General features: G+C 58.0%; 1 protein-coding gene across 4 annotated transcripts; it reads left to right on the top strand.

The window, feature by feature from the left end:
• Nucleotides 1-1,248: 1,248 nt before the first annotated feature.
• Nucleotides 1,249-8,585, top strand: ZNF853 (zinc finger protein 853). 4 transcript variants are annotated; one of them, XM_032459996.1, is made up of 3 exons: nt 1,249-1,848; nt 2,656-2,773; nt 5,208-8,585. In XM_032459996.1, exons 1-3 carry the CDS (start codon nt 1,837-1,839, stop codon nt 7,307-7,309), a joined length of 2,232 nt encoding a protein of 743 aa, XP_032315887.1. In that variant the 5' UTR covers nt 1,249-1,836; the 3' UTR covers nt 7,310-8,585. The 4 variants fall into 4 exon arrangements, with proteins under 4 accessions (XP_032315887.1, XP_032315888.1, XP_032315889.1 ...); XM_032459997.1 differs by having other exon boundaries at nt 2,651-2,773; XM_032459998.1 differs by lacking the exon at nt 2,656-2,773.
• Nucleotides 8,586-13,611: the final 5,026 nt, after the last annotated feature.

The raw sequence follows: 13,611 nt of genomic DNA, 5'->3' as shown, positions 1-13,611 counted from the left end.
AAACTTTGCCTCATTACCTGACTGGAAGAGGCCCCTGCGAACTCAGATTTTTCTGCCTCCAAAACTAGACTCCGGTTCCCCTTGTTCCTCTGATGAGGCAGACATGGCCCCTGCCTTCCCGAGCTCCTAGTCCCGGGTGAAGCTGCCAGAGTGCAGGCTTCTCAGGCGAGGACCAGCGGGGAAGCCCCGAAACTCCACTGCCTGAAGGGCCAGGAAGAATCCCAAGATGGAAAGGGGGGCCACATGTGCAGCGGCCATGGGAGCATGCAGAAAGCAAGGCGGGGATGCACAGTGGCCACAGGAGGGCTCCTGTGCCCCTCCAGTGGGGCATTCCCACTCGCCACCCCAGGAGCAGCTCTTTATGGCCAACTCTGGGGGTTTTGAGAGAACTGGAATATCCTGATTTCAGTGTGAACTTATCTCCATAATAGAGAGAACAGTGCTGCAGTGATGGGATATTGAGATGATCAGGGACCCCTGACCAGGCAGGAAGCAGTTTGGCATGTCCTGGGAAGCCACTGAGGGGTGCTGCTGGGGGGGACAGGGACTGGGAAGGGCAGAGGTGGGGACAGTGCAGAGGGCCTAACCAGCTGGGATTGTGCACAGAGGAAGTGAGCAGGGGGCACGGAGAGGGATGAGCTTAGCTCTCCAGTGGATGAGGTGGCCCAAGAGTGGCTCCAACGGGTCCTTTGGGGTCCCCATCCACCATCCTGGCTGCAACAACTGTCAGCCCCCTCAGGCCGGTCGTCGCCACTCCAGGGTCCAGGATGAAGGGCTCGAGCTGAGGAGGGGGAGGCCTATTCGGGGTCGGGGTCGGCTCCGCATCCCGGCATGGGGGTTCATTAACTGACTGTCATCTAGTTGAGTGCTAATTAACCACAACTGGTACCCTGGCCAGGGGTGCCCTGAGGCTGTGCCTGCTCTTCAGGAGGTGGCAGGGCCCCAGCTAGGAGCCTCCCCCTGCACTCCTGCAGCGACGGCCGCCAGCCCAGCTTGCGGACGCGCGCACCCAGGGATGCGGCGGAGCGCGCTGCGCTCGGCCCCTGCCGGCCCCCGGCTGGCGCTCCCGGCCGCGGGGTGAGTGGCCGGGCGGGGAAGGGTTAAGCCCACCGAGCTCGCGGCTGCCTAGAGCGGCGGCGGCGGCGGCGGCGGCGGGGGCCGGGGCGCGGGGCCGAGCGGGCGGCGGGAGGGGGACAGGATGCGGATGCCGGGGGGACTTCCTGTGCCGGCCCCCGCCGCCCCCGCCCCCGGCCCGGCCGCTGCCCGCACGGACGCACGGCCGGCCGGACGCACGATCGGGCGGGCGGGCGAGCGAACGGGGACCCCGGCCCGGCCGCGGCGCCCGCCCCCCGCCCGCCGCCCGCGCGGCCCGGCTCAGGCCGCCCGCCCCTGGACTCGGGGCACCTGTGGCGTCCGGCGGACCCTGGCCGGCCCCGCGCTGCTCCGGGCTGAAACGACATCGGTGTCACTCGGCCCCGCCGACCTCAGGCCGGGCCGCCCACCCGGGCCGCCCCCGGGCCAGCCTTGGGCGCTCACGATGGTCCCGCACGGCCCGCCCTGAGCCCAGCGCTGCTGCGGGGCTGTGCCTGAGCCGACACAAACTTTTGCTCTTTAACTCCGCTCTGCCCCTTCTTTTGGCCCAAGGCGACCTCGGCAACCCTGACCACAATAGGCCCTCCGGAGAGACCAGAAAGGCCCCCGGGTGGCCTGGGGCCTCCCCGGCTCTTTCTGGATGGAGGCGCCTCAGGAAGGAGCTGGCTGAACACTTTGGCCTTCGCCTTCCAGCCCCTGCCGACCACACCTCCCCTAGTGCAGAGGCTGCGTGAGGAGCAGGAAATGCTGTACCAGGTGAGGCCCAGTGGGGAGGTCAGCTGGGTAAACCTGGGGACTCTTCTCTTAGGAGGTTTCGGATTGGATTCTGAAAGTCTAGGGGGACCTGGTGCCATCCTGTTAGGAGGGGAGGAAGGACTGGCTATGGGGATACCTCTGCAGGGGCCATGGTAAACACAGGAGTGAGGCAGGGAACCCTGTAGACCTCAGGATGGCCTGGGCACAGCGCCGGGCCAGCAGCCAGCCAGTTCCATGGGTCGTAGTGGTGTGAAAACGCGCCTTCCTGGGGAGCCGAGGTGGCACCTGGACGGACACACACTGCCTGGAGCCTGAGGCCTGCTGGGAACCCCCAGAGTGGTCTGGGAGGCAAGAGACCTGGGAGTTGAACAGACTTGTCCGTGCTTTGGAAGAGCGCTCAGGGCATGTGAGATGGACAGGTCTCTCTCCTTTTTTCCTTCAAAATCCCCCGAATGTCCTTTCTGGGACTGCAGCTGTCGACCTTAGCGAGGGTCTGATTCCCACGGTCGTCTCTCAGTAAGGAGCCACTGCAACGGGCTGGCCCAGGTGTGGGGCTGAATGTGGGTCCTGCACCAGGTCAGGAGAGGAAGGATTCCTTGTCTAGGCTGCCCTTGCTCACCCCTTTCCCTGCTGTGGACTGCACCTGCCTCCTTTCCAGCAGGGGTGGAGCTACTTGGCTTCGGAGAGCGCCCGAGGCAGAGGTGGCTCTCAGGCCGTCAGTGGCTGTCAGGCCGTCAGTGCCCCTGGGCCCAGGGCTCTCAGCATCCCACCTGGCTGAACAGCTTCCCTTCCTTCCTCTCAGCACAGCCGGCTCCCCAGGATCTCTGTCTGACCTCCAGGATGGAGCTGGGGCCAGCGACCGAGACCTTCGTGCTGGAGCTTCGGCGTCTTGAAGGCAGGGGCCCAGGACCTCACACCCTCTCAGGTGAGGGGCTGGAGGGGCCCCTGACCTCCTAAACCAGAAGATGGTCCTCAGGTCCCCAGCGAGGATCCTCTGACAGAGCCCCTGGCCTGCCATGGCAGAGAGGGAGCCCGAAGGGTGGCAGGCAGCCTGCTGTCTGGAAGGGCATCCACCTGGCTGTTTTGGGGCGTGGAGGGCAGGCAGCACCCACTCACACCAGCCAACTTCAGCTGCCCTGAGTAATAGTGGCAGTTTCACCTCGGGGTCTTCTGAGGTGGGTCCCTTTGGCTGTGGCCTTTCTGGGGAGGGGTTGCCTGGCAGTGCAGACATTCTCAGCCCACACCCCAGACTGGATGTGTGCTGCCTGGGACCTGCTGCTGTTTCCCAGTCATCAGGTAGCCTCCGCTGTTTTCCTGCTTGTCCTGGCTCTGCACTCAAGTTCCCAGACTGAATTCAGTGGCTGAGGGGCCTTCTCGTTGGCCTCGTGGCATTTCTTTTCCCTGTGGCCTCTGACCTTGTCCACTTTTCCTTCACCTCTGCTTCCATCCATCTTTCTCCTGCTTTGCCCAGAGGCAGATTCGGCCCTGTAAGAAACTTTCAAGATCCTTTCTTTCTCTGGGACCCACTCTGGGTAAATCTTCCATGGTGGCCATGCCCGTGGGAGCCAACTTTCCACTCTGTGCTTGGAGGGCATGGAAGGAGGGGCTAGGGTAGGGTTGAACAGAGCGTGGAAAGGACCAGTGTACCTGGAAGGGTGGCATGGGACGTGTGGATTAAACTAGGACTCTTTTGGCTTAAAGATTTAACTGACAAAAATCTTAAAAAAGGATACACATCAGATGATGATTATACATTTACTGAAACATTGTTAATAATGTTTAAAATGCCGTAAGACGTTGGGAGTGGCCATAGTATTCTAGAAATGAGAAGACTCATACAGAGGTGTGATGTTCCCAGAGGTGGTGGGAGAAGGGAGTGTCCAGGAGACCTTGGATTTTCTGAGGGGACAGGTTTTCACAGCTGTCTTCCCTCACCTCCTGCAGACTCCCACCCAGTGTGTGTGTAGGAAAATGCATTCACTGACCCACTAGCCTAAGCAAAGGTTAGTGAGAATAGTTTTCTAAAAGGGAATTATTTACATGTAGATATCCTTTGGTTTTTTTAAAAAATCAATATTTTCCTAGAAAAAGTGACCAGAAAGAAAAATTTTATAAATCAAACCTTTGCTTTCCATTACAAAGTTGAAAATACGATGCTGTAGGAAGAACAGATGTTGAGATGAGACTTGGGAATGGAGACAGCCTCTTTGGATTTTCTGGTAACACAGCAGTCACACTCAGAGTGAGAAGCTGCATGCGGATTTTGTGCAGAAAGTGAGACATAGCAATGGAGTGAGTCCAGTTGAGCAGAGCTTGCTCTACGTCGTGCCCAAGGCTGGGCTGCACATGTATCCCCTCTAATTCTCACAACTTCCCTGAAAGGGATTTATCTCCTTTAGCAGATGGGCAGGCTCCAGTTCCCAGAGGTTAAGTCATTGGCCGATCGCCATGTTGACTTGGGGCTGTGGGTTAGTCTTTTCCATTACAGAAAAACAGTCTAAAACACTTCCAGTCTTTAGGCTGTTTCAAATGGAGCTAGTTGTATCCTTGGTGTTTCTAAACTGTTAATTTTCAAACTAATTCCTAACCCAGAGGGAGAGGGGTTGTTCAGGCTCCTACTAGGGAGTATGCCAGGGTCCTTCCTGCTTCACTCATTAAGCTGGCGGGGTGAGTAATCATTAAGCTATTTTACAGACAAGGAGGACGCTGAGCCTGCAGGAGGTTGGACAGCTGCTAACTGGTAGAGTGAGTCTGAACTGAGGACTTTTCACTTGGAAACCTCGTGTTCTATCTGACACTTTGGTGACTTTTAGAAACTGCTACAGAAACATTTCCAGGCAGCTTTACAGAAATTCTTTGTGATTTACAGAGAAGGCAAGTTTCATGTATTTAAGGGGTGAGCCTAACTGAGGCCGGAGTTCAGCATGGGCTTGTGGCTGAGCCATTGGAATGGCCTGTTCACTGATTCCGACTGAATGGTGGTTATGCACAAAGGACTTCTCAGGGAGTGGTGTCGGGGAGCCCCAAGCACCCCTGGGGGAGTTACTGCTAAGATCTAAGCCTGGAACCTGTGTGGAAGAAGGCTCAGAGGAGAGGTTGGGGAGCTGGGGTCCAGAGTGATGTGCCCAGCAGTCCCTTGGGTACACTTCTAAGCCAACTCCACACCTCTGGGAGTTTCCGTATCTACCATGTTGCTGTTGTCACTTGGTCCATTGATTTTGGGTCTCTGCTGAGAGCTCAGGAGTGTACCCGAGAGTGACTGTACATGGGGCAGGGGAAGGGGGGTAGATCCTGGGGGTCTGGACCAGAGAGCTGCCTATAGATCTTTCTCTCCTGGCTTCCTGCCATTTTCACTACAGGTGGCAGCGGTGGGAGTGAGAGTCAGGAGGAAGAAGAGGCTCAGGAGAGGAGCAGCAGCCCACCACGGCCAGAAATCTCAGCCCTGATGGGGGCCGGTGAAATCGCTGAGGAAGCCCCCCCGGAAAAGCAGGAGCCACGACCCCCACAGTTAGAACAGCAGCCAGAGCTGCAGCAAAAGCCACGGCAGAAGCGGCTGCGACAGCAGCGACCACGGAACCAGTCATCAGGGCATCAGCCAGAATCACAGCAGCAGCAAGATGGCCAAGAGCAGCTGCCTGAACAGCAGCAGGAACTGCAGGAGAAACCCCGGTCTGTGCAGGAAGAGCCACCGAAGCCACAGATGCAGCTGATACAGCGGCAGACACAGTTACAGGAGCAGCAGGTGCAAGAGCAGCAGCTGTCACAGCCACAGGAGGAGCGGTTGCAGCAGCAGCAGCAGCAGGATGGGCAACAGCTGCTGCCTCAACAGCAGCAAGAACTACAGGAAGAGCCCCAGGCTGTGGAACAAGAGCTGCGGAAAGCCCAGCTGCAGCTGGTGCAACAGCAAGAGCAGTCACAGAAGCAGCCAGTGCAAGAACAGCCACTGTCACAGCCACAGCAGGAACAGTTACAGCCACAGCAGCTGCTAGGACAACAGCAGCAGCTGCAAGAGCAGAAACAGCAGTTACAGCAGGAACAGCCACCGCTGCAGCAGCGCGAACAATTACAGCAGCAACAGAAGCAGCTACAACCACAGCAGGAACAGCTCCAGCTGCAGCAGGCACAGCTCCAGCTGCAGCAGCAACAGTTGCAGCAGCTGCAGCAGCAGCAACAGTTACAGCAGCAGCAGCTGCTGCAGCAGCAGCAAGAACAGGTACAGCAACAGCTGCTGCAGCAGCAGCAGGAACAGTTGCAGCTGCTGCAGCAGCAGCAGGAACAGTTGCAGCTGCTGCAGCAGCAGCAGGAACAGTTACAGCAGCAGCTCTTACAGCAGCAGCACTTACAGCAGCAGCAGCTGTTGCAGCAGCAGCAGCAAGAACAGTTGCAACAGCAGCAGCTGCAGCCCCGTCCACTGGAGCCCGAGGAGGAGGAGGAGGAAGAGGTAGAGCTGGAGCTCCTGCCGGTGGACTTGGGTTCGGAGCAGGAGCTGGAGCAGCAGCGGCGGGAGCTGGAGCGGCAGCAGGAGCTGGAGAGACAACAGGAGCAGCGGCAGCTGCAGCTCAAACTGCAGGAGCAGCTGCAGCAGCTGGAACAGCAGCTGGAGCAGGAGGAGCAGCAGGAGGTGCAGCTGGAGCTGACCCCCGTGGAGCTGGGGGCCCAGCAGCAGGAGGTGCAGCTGGAGCTGGGGGCCCAGCAGCAGGAGGTGCAGCTGGAGCTGACGCCCGTGCAGCCGGAGCTGCAGCTGGAGCTGGTGCCCGCCGCCGGGGGCGGCGGGGCTTCGGTACCTGGGGCTCCCGCTGCAGTCGTGGTGGCCCCCCCAGGCTACGTGGTGCTGCAGGAGCTCATGGTGCTGCCGGCCGTGTCCGCGCCCTCGGTGGTGGCCATCCCGGGCCCGGCGGGCAGCGCGGCCCTGACGCCCGCCCGGCGGCGGCGGCGGCGCGCCCGGGACCGGCCGACCATCTGCGGGGAGTGCGGCAAGGGCTTCAGCCGCAGCACGGACCTGGTGCGGCACCAGGCCACGCACACGGGCGAGCGGCCCCACCGCTGCGGCGAGTGCGGCAAGAGCTTCTCGCAGCACTCAAACCTGGTGACGCACCAGCGCATCCACACGGGCGAGAAGCCCTACGCCTGCTCCTACTGCGCCAAGCGCTTCAGCGAGAGCTCGGCGCTCGTGCAGCACCAGCGCACGCACACGGGCGAGCGGCCCTACGCCTGCGGCGACTGCGGCAAGCGCTTCAGCGTCTCGTCCAACCTGCTGCGCCACCGCCGCACGCACTCGGGCGAGCGGCCCTACGTGTGCGAGGACTGCGGCGAGCGCTTCCGGCACAAGGTGCAGATCCGCCGCCACGAGCGCCAGCTGCACGGCGCCGGCCGCTCCCGGGGCCTGGGTCTGCTCCGCGGCGCGCGCACGGCCGCCGGCGGGGCCCCGCGCACCGAGCCGGCGGCGGACAAGGCTCCGTGACCCGGAGGGGCCCAGGTCGGCAGGGGGCGCCGCTTCCCCGCCACCCGAGAAGCACCGCGCCCGCTAGGACGTCTTGACCCCATTCCGGGGTCTCGGGACATCCTGGAATATCGCCGGGAAAGGCCTCCGTCGTCCGGGATCAGCCGAGGGGCAGGACGGATTCACCCTCAGAAACACTCCACCGGAGAAAAGTCGATGAGACTAAAACAGCACAGGTATTGCACATCAGTACAAATAGCACACGGTTCAAGTCTGTCACGCGGTACCGATTGGTGAGAAACCGGCCACAGTTTCTCCCCGGGGAACTGAGAGCCACAGGAGAAAACTGCCAATGGCAAGACGAAGCAGTTGGCGACATTCGACATGGATCGAACACTAACCAGGGGATCCAATATCAGTGGTAAAGCGCACAAGAAAAGGATCTGGTCCTGGTGAAAATTAGTTCAAGGGGGAAAAAGAAATATCTGCACTATATAGAAAACTGATCAAGGCATTAAATTGTCCTCCACGGCATTTGCCTTGAAAATATTTTCTCGAAAGAAAGCTCATCAGGGTGGATGTAATCCTGATTAAAATGTTTGTGTTCATAAACACAGGGTCAGAGTGTCCGCTGGGTCAATGTGCAAATGCCAGGAAGTCCACTCTGGGCGAAGGGGAGACCTTCCCTCCAGGACCACCCAGGCAAGCCCAGGAGGCCAGCTCTAGGTCTCTTTGCTGCCATGTTCCTATGGCCACAGCTGCTCCCTACTGTCCTCCTGAGCAGAAGCCTGTGGCTGAAGCAGAGGGCATTAGGGAGTGCTGTCCAAGGTCCTAAGGGGTGGTCCCTCCTCCCCTCGAAAGAGCTCCTGGGTAGCCCCACCCTGGCCTCCTTTCTCAGATGCTTGCCCTGGGACTGAGGCTCTGGGGTGGGGGCCTGAGACACAGGGGCAGGCTTCTCTCCGGCCAGGCTCTGCCGAGGGCTGGCCGGAGCAGACCCTGCCTCATCTCAGGGCATCAGGGAGAATGAAAGGCACAAGGATCGGAGGCAACAGAAATGCTCTTTATGACAATTTTGTAAACATCTGGGGGTCTGTAAGAGCAGCAGCAGTGGCTAATGCCTTGCGGGAAGGCGGGACGGTGGGCAGGGCTTCCTGCTCCTGACTCCCCACCTGTGGCTCCTCAGATCCTGCTTCCCCGCCCCCTCTTCTCCTTTACTAACACAGCCTGCTACATTTTACAAATGTGTTGGTAAGTGAGATACAAAAAAATGAAAAATAAAGAAAAACAAGGAAATACATTGTCCTGTCTTTGTGTTTGTGGCTTTCTTGGGGCATCATTTCTCTGGAACATTTTTCTGGTTGCCCTAGAAGCAAGGAACTGGACCACCCTTCCCCTACCGACAGGCTTTAACTACCCACCAACCTTGGCACCTGTCTGAGGTCTCCTAGAAGCCAGTGGTTAATCCAGGAAATGCAGCCAGAGAACACGTCTGACTTTCATTCCCAATAATATAACAATATAATCTCCCAACAATAATGTACATGTACAGTTATATATGTCTCACACCTAAGCAGTCATCTTCAGAAGGTGGTTTTTCCATTCATCGCTGGGAGGAGCTGTGTGCTGATGAGCTGGGAAATTCACAGAAGTCCCACAGTGTATCCACCTCCTTCGGATGGCCACCTGCAGAGACCACTGGGTCTCCACTTACAGAGCCTCTTCCTGCAATGTGGGGAGTTTGCACAGGTGTCCTCTCCCCATCTTCTCTCCCAAAGGGGCACCTTGACCCAGAACGCACGGGTTTTCAGCAGCACCCATGAAAGTGACTGCAGGGTTGAGACTCGACCAGGAAGCCCAGCCATGAACAATCTCAGGGGACATTCCTTTTCCACTTCTGTGCCGATTCTCCTCTGCTCCACAGCTATATGTGGGTGGGTTCCAGGGTCTGTATAAGTCTGCTTCCCTGCCCACATCCTTACCCTAGGGGACCCCATCCAGCCCCTAGACTTAATTTCCATCGCCCCAGACTCCCAAATTCCTCCTGTCTATGGCTCTGACTTCTCCCCAGAATTTCTAGGCATCGCTCCCACCTGTACCTGACTTCTCCATTGCAATAGCAGCTTATACTGCCTAGGCCTGCCCTCCCTGCCCGCCGTCCCTGAGATGACTTCTGAGTCCTGAAGCCAGCCAGGCACGGACCCTGGAAGGCCCCAAGAGCCAGTCTCTGCCCCTGGGGGAGCCATCCTCCCTCTTGACCTCCCCCACCCTTACCCTTGCCACCTAACCACAAACCAGCCCAGTTTCCAGTCATTGTCAACCCCCACCCCGACCCCCCATTAGTAGTTTGGGCAGCAGGAACAGGAATAGGTGCCCTCCTCCACTCCATTGAGGGACGAGAGCCACCTCCCCTGAGTCATCTCTCACCCCTGCAATTTTGTCTGGAATAAATGCCATGGGCAGATCCTTGGTGGGGAATATGGGGTGGCCCCGTCCAGCAGCTGGGCTGCCCACCCACCTACCTCAGCCAGAGTCTCTGTCCACTGCCCCCACCCCAGCTTCCCTGCACCGTGAGCCCTGTCTATGTGGTCGAACAGCTCATCCCCCATTCACAGCTCCCCAGGCCAATGAGTCCTGGACTTGGATTCCTGTGTTAGGAGTGGAGACATCCCAGGTTGGGGAGACACATACCCTCCTCCTCTGGCTGCAAATCCTAGAAGGGAAATCAAAGAGAGACAGGGCTGAAAAGAGGGGAGGCAATGAATCTGAGACCCCGGAGGAGACCTGGCTTGTAATGACAAAACCCCAGGGCCTGAAGGCAGGGGGTGTGGGGTGGGAGTGGGGTGTGGAAGGGCTAGGAGAGGCTTCCCTCTCCAGACCTTCTCACCATGGCAACAGTGAGAACATCCTTAGGGTGTGACACTCATGGTCAGTGGACACCCCGCAGTGTGTATCTATAAACAGTCTGGAGAATGCAAATAAAAATGTATCCATGAAACAGAGTTCACAGCAGGGGTCAGGTGTCACCCGCCTAGTTCCTGCTGTGCCCCCCACTGGGGGTGCTGGTGTTGAGGAGGCTGACAGCCCACCCAGTGATTGTCATGAAGTTCATCCTCTTGCTCAGCCTTCCTGTGGCTCACCAGCAGGGACACAGGCTTGTGGGAGCCAGGAGGCATCTGGGTACATTTGGGATTTGTGAGATCTGGGGTGTCTGTGTTGGAGCCTATGGGTTTTGGGCTGGCCCCACTTCTGCACAGACCCAACTGCAGGCATGTGCTGTCTTCAGGGACTGCCCCCGCCCCGAGCTGGGCAGAGAGCACTTTCACTAGGCTCTTAGGACTTGCCTAGCTTCCACCTCCTGCTGGAAGCTCTCCTGGGCTCCTCCTGGGTTCTCATGCCATGGCCTGGCAAAGAGCCTGGCACAGAGGGGTGCAGACCAATGTCCCCACCGAGCCCCCACGAGAGAGGGCAGTAGTGTCACTGTTAAAAGGAACCAGGACTGGACAGTAGTCAAAGAGGTAAACATAAAGTTTATTTAAGACCCAATGCAATAGGAGAAAAGAGACTTCAGAACAAAAGTGGACTCAGTTCTGAACACAGCAAGGACAAGTGGAGATTTACAGCCAAGGAACAGGGAGGAGGAAGCCTGTGGATGGAAAATTACTAAGAGGAAAGAAACATCAGGGAGGGGGGATTCTGGTTAAGCAGACCTGACAGGATTCTTTCTGAAGGCAGGCCAGGGTGCTCAGAAATCACCCAGGGATTGGTGAGGGTAAGACTTTGATCAGATATGGAGGGTGATCAGGTATTAAGGCTGGGGATTCTGGCTAAACTGACTTGACAGGATTTTTGCTAAAACTGGGTAACGCATAGACAGACACAGAAGTCCAAAAGTGGAGGACTACGTGACATGAGGCTCAGAATAAAAGTTTGGTGGAGGAGAGAGTCTCTGTCACACCCCGGTGTTGCCCCATCTGTCTGCAGTCTAGACCCCACCTCTGCAGGTCCCTTTCTGCCTGGACTTGCCCCTCTGCCACTGTTTTGTGGATACTGTTGTCATTTCTGTCTGCACCCAGCCTGGCAGGGAGCCGTCTGCTTCTATGCTCTGCTCTCTGGCAGTCCCCTGTCTGCCCCATCCCCGGACCCAGCACAACCACTCTCTCCCAGCCTGCCCTGTGCTGGTGGGCAGGTGCAGACTCAGGACCTGGGAAGGCTGGGGCATCTGAGGGAGGAGCTGGAGCAAGGAAGGGCTCCTTCCGGAAGAACGATGGGCAGAGTCCTTCACAATAGTGCTGAGGATCACAGAACCAGGAGATGTTCCCAAAGTGATCAGGTTCCCCTTGGAACAGCAATTTCCCACTTTGACAGCTTAACTCTGTCACCCTATGCTGTAGACTGAGTGTTTGTGTCTGCCTCCCCACCACCCACATTCACATGTTGACATCTAATCCCCAGTCGAGTTGTATTAGGAGGTGGGGACTGTGGGATGGGATTCGGTCTTGAGAGTGGAGCCCCCATGAAGGATATTAGTGTCCTTATAAAAGGAAACTCCAGAGAGATGCCTCACCCTTCCCATCACGCGAGGACTCAGGGAAAAGACCCCAGCTGTGAACCAGGAGGAGGGTTTTCACCAGATGCGGAATCTGCCAGAGCCTTGATCTTGGACTTCCTCGCCTCCAGAACTGTCAGAAATAAATGTTTAAGCCACCCAGCCTGTGGTAACTGTAGCAGCCCAAATGGACTAAGACACTTTGTCACCCTCAGCCTTGTCACTTTCCACCTGTGCTACCTCAACAGCCTTTGGGTATCACCCTGCCACCCACCTGGACCCCTGCTATTCCCACCCCTCACCATCTATCTTGGTAAATTAGGACCCACCCCTGCCTGATGCCTTTGCTGGCTGCCTGCTGCCATGAGGACACCCCCCCCCCCGCCTCAGGAGATGTGTGGCTCCAGCCACAGGATGGCCCTGCCCCCTCAGACTTGCCCCAAGCTTCCCACCTACAGGCTCCTGCTCAGGACAGGTCTCCCCTGCCCCACTGCATCCCAGTCTCTGGCTGTCTTTCAGGCTTTGCTGAAATGTCACCTGTCCCATGAAGGTGTATGGACTTTATCACTGCTGCTCCCCTCAGCTCCTGGCCCATGGCTTTCAAACTTGGGACTTCAGGACTTGCCCTCCTCTGGGTGTTTAGGACCTGTACTCCTCACTGCTGTGTCACCCGAGAGCAGCCCAGGTGGCAGGTGCTGGGGGAGCTCACGCTGAGGCCAGCCCTTCCCTTGCCACTTACTCCACCCCGCCAGCCCACCTCCGCCAGCCCCTTTCCAGCAAAGAGCTGCAGACAGGTTGGCTCTGGCCAGGCCAAGTGGTGGCATCCAGCTTGGGCCTCTGTTTTTCTTGTTCTTGCTGCTTCCTGCTCTCTCGGGCTGCAAAGGCCTGGGCAGACTCTGCCCCCGGGACACACTGCCAACCTCTTCTCTCCTCCTGGCTCAGAAGCCGCAGGGTGGAGAGTGGTCCAGCCCCGACACAGGCTGGCACACCCTCCCTCTCTCCCTGGGTGGCCACGTGTTGGCAGAGGCCTCAGGTGGAGCGGGGTCCCTTCCTCTGCTGGTCCTTGTGTTTCTAGCCCAGCAGCTGCCCCTCGGGAGGCAGGCAATTGGCAGGACTGGGGCACATCCAGATCCCAGTTCATCATGTTAAGAAATGGCATCAAATCCCGTCCCTATCTCCAGTCATCCACAAAAGGGAATACTGACGCCTTGTTTTCATTTATAATCATTTTCAAAGGGCTCTTCACTGCCAGGCAGGATCGTAACTCTGAGTTCTGAGAGGCCATGTGGTAAACTGGGGTGGCCGGAAGCGGCGTCTCCCTGTGGGTGGGGCTGAAGCCTTAGCTGAGTCTGGACTCACGAGTTTGGTTACCAGGATCTCCTGGGAATGCAGTGGGTCCTGCAGGCCTTCTAGATTTTGCCCTGGCTGGTCCTACTCCTGTTAACCTCTCTCCTCCCACAGCCCTGGGACACCCACAACAACTTTCATTCCTCAACCGGCAGCCCTTGTGCCCTTCCCAACATCAGGTTCTCACACCCATCTACACACAATTCTTAGGACCTGGGAAGCCCCAGGGCCCCCATGTGAGGGTCTCTGTCTCCCCCACCCCCCACCAATGGGAGTAAGCACAGGGTCCGATGCTCGTCCAGTGTGTGATGCATACAGGCTGAGCATAAACGTGTGGACACACACTCAAATCAAGAATTTCCATTGAGAATGGAGGAAAAGCAGGGGTAGGGCTGCTGGCCTTGGATGGAGTGAAGGATCCTGTTCAGGA

This window comes from Camelus ferus, chromosome 18 (assembly GCF_009834535.1).
Source record: "Camelus ferus isolate YT-003-E chromosome 18, BCGSAC_Cfer_1.0, whole genome shotgun sequence".
Lineage (NCBI taxonomy): Eukaryota > Metazoa > Chordata > Mammalia > Artiodactyla > Camelidae > Camelus > Camelus ferus.
The sequence above is the reverse complement of the archived record's forward strand: the minus strand, read 5'-3'. Positions and strand labels throughout refer to the sequence as shown.

What these genes read in the sequence shown, in the direction of transcription:
- ZNF853 (XM_032459996.1), top strand. An exon ending in AGGACCTCACACCCTCTCAG is followed by an intron (nt 2,774 to 5,207) that starts GTGAGGGGCTGG and finishes TTTTCACTACAG; the next exon opens with GTGGCAGCGGTGGGAGTGAG.